This window comes from Panthera uncia (assembly GCF_023721935.1).
Source record: "Panthera uncia isolate 11264 chromosome A1 unlocalized genomic scaffold, Puncia_PCG_1.0 HiC_scaffold_16, whole genome shotgun sequence".
In the NCBI taxonomy this organism is placed as follows: domain Eukaryota; kingdom Metazoa; phylum Chordata; class Mammalia; order Carnivora; family Felidae; genus Panthera; species Panthera uncia.
This window is the reverse complement of record NW_026057576.1, coordinates 342,386-349,670: the sequence shown is the minus strand read 5'-3', so window position 1 is coordinate 349,670 and position 7,285 is coordinate 342,386. Positions and strand designations below refer to the sequence as shown.

General features: G+C 36.2%; 1 protein-coding gene across 2 annotated transcripts in view; it reads right to left on the bottom strand.

Moving 5' to 3' along the window:
- The window catches only part of RNF17 (ring finger protein 17), a 113,560-nt gene that overhangs the window by 98,033 nt on the left and 8,242 nt on the right, over positions 1-7,285 (bottom strand). For both annotated transcript variants that reach the window (XM_049646682.1, XM_049646683.1), the window contains exon 3: positions 4,789-4,880. In XM_049646682.1, the coding sequence (XP_049502639.1) occupies positions 4,789-4,880 (92 nt within the window). The remainder of the gene's footprint in view (positions 1-4,788; positions 4,881-7,285) is intronic.

The following is a 7,285-nucleotide window of genomic DNA, read 5'->3' as shown; positions in this document are numbered from 1 at the left end:
AAAAACGTTGAAAAAAAAAATTAAAAAAAAAAAAAAAAAAAGAACACCCTACTAAAGAATGAATGGGTTAACCAATTAAAGAAGAAATGAAAAAAATATATGGAAACAAATGAAAATGAAAACATGACAGTCCAAACCCTTTAGGATGGAGCAAAGGCAGTCCTAAGAGGAAAATACATTGCAATCCAGGCCTATCTCAAGAGGCAAGAAAAGTCCCAAATACACAACCTAGCCTCACACCTAAAGGAACTAGAAAGACAGCAGCAAAGAAAGCTCAAAGACAGCAGAAGAAGATGGGGCGCCTGGGTGGCGCAGTCGGTTAAGCGTCCGACTTCAGCCAGGTCACGATCTCACGGTCCGTGAGTTCGAGCCCCGCGTCAGGCTCTGGGCTGATGGCTCAGAGCCTGGAGCCTGTTTCCGATTCTGTGTCTCCCTCTCTCTCTGCCCCTCCCCCGTTCATGCTCTGTCTCTCTCTGTCCCAAAAATAAATAAAAAACGTTGAAAAAAAAAAATTTAAAAAGACAGCAGAAGAAGAGAAATAGAGATTGAAGCAGAAATAAACAATATAAAATCCAAGAAAACAGTAGAATAGATCAATGAATCTAAGAGCTGGTTTTTTGAAAGAATAAACAAAATTGATAAATCCCTAGTCGGACGTCTCAAAAAGAAAATAGAGAGGATCCAAATAGATAAAATCACAAATGAAAGGAGAGATCACAACCAATACCACAGAAATACAAAGAATTATTAGAGAATACTATGAAAAATTATATGCCAACAAACTAAACAAACTGGAAGAAATGGAAAAATTACTAAACACTCACAGATTACCAAAATGCAAATGGGAAGAAACAAAAAATTTGAACAGACCCATAACCAGCAGAGAAATTGAACGGGTTATCAAAAATCTCCCAACAAATAAGAGTCCAGGACCAGATGGCTTCCCAGAGGAATTCTACCAGGCATTAAAGAAGAGTTAATACCTACACTTTTTAAGCTGTTCCGAAAATAGAAACAGAAGGAATGCTTCCAGACTCATTCTATGAAGCCAGCATTACCTTGATTCCCAAACCAGATAAAGACTTCACTAAAAAGGAGAATTATAGTCTAAAATCCCTGATAAAGATGGATGCAAAATTTCTCAACAAGATACCAGCAAATCAAATTCAACAGTATATTAAAAGAATTATTCACCATGATCAAGTGGGATTCATTCCTGGGCTGCAGAGCTGGTTCAATATTTGCAAATCAATCAACATGATACACCACATTAATAGAAGAAAGGGTGAGAACCATAGGATCCTGTCAACAAATGCAGAAAAAGCATTTGACAAAATACAGCATCCCTTTCTTAATAAAAACCCTCAAGAAAGTAGGGATAGAAGGAACATACCTTAATGTCATAAAAGCCATATACGAAAGGCCCACAGCTATATCATCCTCAATGGGGAAAAACTGAGAGCTTTTCCCCTGAGATCAGGATCACGACAGGGATGTCCACTTGCATCAGTGTTTGTTTAACATGGTGTTGGTAGTCCTAGCCTCAGCAATCAGACAACCCAAAGAAATAAAAGGCCTCCAAAACTGGCAAAGAGATCACACTTTCATTCTCTCCAGATGACATGATACTCTACATGGAAAACCTGAAAGATTCCACCCCAAAATTGCTAGAACTGATACATGAATTCAGCAGAATTGCAGGATATAAAATATACAGAAATTGACTGCATTTCTATACACCAATAATGAAGCAACAGAAAGAGATTCAAGGAATTGATTCCATTTACAATTGCACCAAGAACCATAAAATACCTAGGAATAAACCTAACCAAAGATGCAAAAGATATGTATGCTGAAAACTATAGAAAGCTTATGAAGGAAAATGAAGGAGACACAAAGAAATGGAAAAACATTCCATGTAAATGGATTGGAAGAACAAATATTGTTAAAATGTCAATACTATCCAAATCAATCTATATATTCAATGCAGTCCCTATCAAAATAACATCAGCATTCTTCACAGAACTAGAACAAACAATCCTAAAATTTGGATGGAACCACAAAGGACCCCGAGTAGCCAAAGTAATATTGAAACAGAAAACCAAAGCTGGAGGCATCACAATCCCAGGCTTTAGCCTGTATTACAAACTGTAATTATCAAGGAAATATGGTATTGGCATAAAAACAGACACATAGACCAGTGGAATAGAATACAGAACCCAGACATGGACCCACTAATATATGGTCAACTAATTTTCAACAAAGCAGGAAAATATATTCAATGGAAAAAAGACAGTCTCTTTAACAAATGGTGCTGAGAGAACTAGACAGTAAGATGCAGAAGAACGAAACTAGACTACTTTCTTACACCATACACAAAAATAAATTCAAAATAGATGAAAGACCTAAATGTGAGACAGGAAACCATCAAAATCCTAGAGGAGAAAACAGGCAGCAACCTCTTTGACCTCGGCTACACCAACTTCTTACTTGACATGTCTCTGGAGGCAAGGGAAACAAAAGCAAAAATGAAGTATTGGGACCTCATCAAGATAAAAAGCTTCTGCACAGCAAAGGAAAAAATCAGCAAAACTAAAAGACAACCCATGGAATGGGAGAAGATATCTGCAAATGACACATCAGATACAGGATTAGTATCAAAAACCTATAAAGAACTTACCAAACTCAACACCTGAAACACTATCCAGTGAAGAAATGGGCAGAAGACATGAATAGACATTTTTCTGAAGAAGACATCCAGATTGCAGAAAGACACATGAAAAGATGGTCAACATTGCTCATCACCAGGGAAATACAAATCAAAACCACATTTAAATACCCCCTCACGCCAGAGTGGCTAAAATTAACAACTCCAGAAACAACAGATGTTGGTGAGGATGTGGAGAAAGGGGAACCCTCTTGCACTGCTGGTGGGAATGCAAACTGGGAAACAGTGTGGAGGTTCCTCAAAAAACAAAAAATAGAATTACCCCACGATGAAGAAATTGCACCACTAGGAATTTATCCAGAGGATACAGGAGCGCTGATTCAAAACGGCACAACCACCCCAGTGTTTATAGTAGCGCTATCAACAATAACCAAATTAAGGAAAGAGCCCAATGCCCATCAACTGATGAAGGGATAAAGAAGATGTGGTATATATACACAATGGAGTACTATTCGGAGATGAATTTTTGCTATTTCCAACTACATGGATGGAACTGGAGGGTATTATGCTAAGTGAAGTAAACCAGTCGTAGAAAGACGGATATCATATGTTTTCATTCATAAGTGGAATTTGAGAAACTTAACAGATGACCATAGGGGAAGGGAAGGAAAAATAAGATACAAGCAGGGAGGGACACAAACCATAAGAGACTGTTAAATACAGAGAACTAAGGGTTGATGGGGGCACAGGTTGGGTGGGTGGGAAAAATGGGTGATGGGCATTGAGGAGGGCACTTGTTGGGATGAGCACTGGGTGTTGTGTGTAAGTGATGAATCACAAGACTCTACTCCTGAAGCCAAGACTACACCGTATGTTAGCTAACTTAATAAAAAAAAAAAAAAAAAGGTTTCAAATGAAATCATTCCTTAAGGGTTTCCTGTATTTCTCTTATTTCCCACATAATTTATGACCACATTAAATATGCTTTAAAAAGTTAAACTTATACAAAAATATAATTACCATCTGAGTAGGGTCTCAGCGAATTAATAAGTATCTTTAACTCTCATAAAGTTGCAAAGTAAAACTTTATTATTTTTTCACATTGATCCATTCCATAGTCAACCATAAAAGTAAACTTAGAGGACTGAAACATGGAAAAATCTAACAAGTGTCAAAATATCACGGTATTTCATCTAACACAACATTTATTACATGTTTACTGTGTTTGGCACCAGGGATGTAGAAAGCAATAAAATGTGGTCCATGCCCTTATAGGGGCTTATAGACTAACAGAAGACATATATAAATAAATAAGTGCAATAAATAATAACTCAGGTGCTGGTTTCCAGCTGGGTGAGATATGTTTTTAAAAAATCTCTGCATTACCAATTGAGAAAAAAATCTCTACGTTACTAACACACACACACACACACACACACACACACACACACACACAGTCTTATGGAAGAAAGGAAAAATAAAAGAATCTCCAAGTTACCACATTTCATTTTATCAATCACCTCTCAAACCATCTCTTTCCAAAGTCCTCCACTCTATCATACTCGTGATACTTAAGAATCAAATACAGAAATAGGTTATTTAACCACATCTTACTATCAGCCAGTACCACAATAACTTTTGCTAGAATGATACTCTCAGCTTTATCTTGCATTCTTTTTCCCCGCCACTTTAAATAAGGACAAATTAATGTTGCTTCTGTAGGAGTTTGTCCATTCCATTAACAGCTAAGACAAATTATAAAAGAGCACTCTACACGGGAGATACAGGCTTCCAGTTATGGAATTAGTAAGTCACTGGAATAAAGGAACAGCACAGGGAATATAATCAATGATACTGTAATAGTGTTGTATGCTGACAGATGGTAGCTACACTTGTGGTGAGCATAGCATAACATATAGAGAAGTTGAATCACTGTTTTGAAAATGATGTAATGTTGTATGTCAACTATACTCAAAAAAATGTAAAACAGATAAAGAACACTCTATAAACAATGGGGTAGAAACACTGATGTAAGAATGACATTTTACAAATGATGCTAAAATTATCCTTTCAGAAATACATGAAATTTAAATACTAAAATAAGTGCATATAGAACATACTTTTTAGGCTTCAGTTTTTCTATAAAAGAATCTTCTTTAATACATCCATCTGCTGGGTAGTATCCTTGTCTCATATTTATAGTTGTAGCAACCTTAGGACAAGAATAAAAACAAAGTCATTCAACAAATTCTGTTTATCTGGAATTCAAACAACTAGTGTGCCATTCATAGATAAAGTTGATAATCTTAAAGATTCTCTTTAAATCAAAGAAAAAAACTGTTCATGTATGATGCTTTTACCCTATTTTAATATTTGAAGAAATCTAATTTTGGCAACTATTAATTAAACAGAACATTAATTAAAATGCTTAATTCTACCACAATTCTAAAGGAAATAGCTGTAATGATACTTTTAAAATCTACTCTAAAATATTCACAATGACATCTCAAGTTATGTTCAAACTCTACAATTATATTTAAGAATAAATTTAGTAAGAAAAAAGTAAGTTCTAAGAAAAGAAAATGAATTTATTGGGGATCGTAAAACAAGAACAGAATAAATGAATAATGTCCAGCTCCTGGAGACAAAGATTTAATATCCTTAAATACATCTAATATAAAATTAATACAATTCTACAGTTCATATGGAAAATATATTATGTGAGAATTACAAAAATTTCAACATATCATTCAGCAGAGATTTATTTATCCCACCAGATAATAAAGCTAATGTAATTAAAATGCTAAGGTACTGGCACAATAAATGAGTAGAATAGAGCCTTGAAACAGATCCATATATATATGGAAACTTAATACAGAATACAAGGGGCATTTCAATTAAAAAGAGGAAGGAGGGGTGCCTGAGTGGCTCAGTCGGTTGAGCATCCAACTTCGGCTCAGGTCATGATCTCAGTCTGTGAGTTCAAGCCCACATCAGGCTCTGTGCTGACAGCTCGGAACCTAGAGCTTGCTTCAGATTCTGTGTCTCCCTCTCTCTGACCCTCCCCCATTCATGCTCTGTCTCTGTCTCAAAAATAAACAGTAAAAACTAAAAAATAAATAAAAAGAGGAAGGATTATTCAACAAGTAGTGTGAGAAAGTCAGCTAATCATTTTGAAGAATGATGTTATACACCCACCTAACATCACCTATTATAAAATATTTAGGTATGTATCATAAAATTAAATGAGCATACATAATACATATATAACTCTGAAATAGAAAGGTCTAATTAAAACCCAGACCATTAAAGAGGAGGAAAACAAGTAAAAGAAACATTTCTGAAAGGCTAAATGTAATAAAAAGTGAAAGACTGGTAGAAAATAGTTAAGATATACAGAATAAGATATTAATATCCCTATCACATGAACTCTTCTTACAAGTTAGGGGAAAAAAACAATTCAAAAGGGAAATATCCAAAGTATATTTCAGGATCTATTAAAGAATCTCCCAAAAGGGAAGCTTGAAGTCAACATATGAGGGTGCTCTATTTCACTAGTAGTCAGGGAATTACAGTTTAAAGTAAGAAAATAACTACTTCTCGCCCATCAAAATGCCAAACATTAAAGTAAATATGACAAATTCAAACATTAATTTGTTTTGGAGTTAGAAATTAACAGAACTGGCTCAGAATTTTTTGGGGAGGGGTGGTTTTGAAGAATTATATACAGATATAGTGAAAAATTGGGGTGCCTGGGAAACTCAGTTGGTTAAGCATCTGACTTCAGCTCAGGTCATGATCTCGCAGTTCATGGGTTCAAGCCCTGCGTGGGGCTCTGCACTGGACAGTTCAGAGCCTGGAGCCTGCTTCAGATTCTCTGTCTCTCTCTCTGCCCCCTCCCCCTGCTCACACTCTGTCTCTCTCTCAAAAACAAATAAATATTAAAAAAATTTTAGAGGTATAGTGAAAATTTTTCAAAACCACTTAAATGTTTATAATAAAGGTATTAGTAAATAATTACAGAACTTATGTACAATGGTTTGTTACATAGCCATTAAAAGTAATTGCAGGATATCGGCCAGTGTTCAAAAGCCAGCTAAGGTCTATAAATTAGCTATACTCATTGTTTGCTATTAAAATTTTTTTAATGTTTTATTTATTTTTGAGAGAGAGAAAGAGTGACTGAGCAAGCAAGTGAGGGGCAGAGAGAGAGGGAGACACAGAATCCTAAGCAGGTTCCAGGCTCTGGGCTGTCAGCACAGAGCCCTACACAGGGCTTGAACTCAGGAGCTGTGAGATCAGACCTCAGCCTAAGTCAGACACTTAAAACGACTGAGCCACCCAGGCGGCCCCAACTGTTTGCTATTAAAGGGGAACTCAATTTTTTTTTTAATGTTTTGTTTATTTTTGAGACAGAGAGAGACAGAGCATGAGCAGGGGAGGGGCAGAGAGAGAGGGAGACACAGAATCTGAAGCAATTCCAGGCTCTGAGCTGTCAGCACAAAGCCTGACGCGGGGCTCGAACGTCAGCTCGAGAGAAAGAGAGAGAGAAAGAGAGAGAGAGAGAGAGAGAGAGAGAAAGAGAGAGAAAGAGAGAGAAAGAGAGAGAAAGAGAGA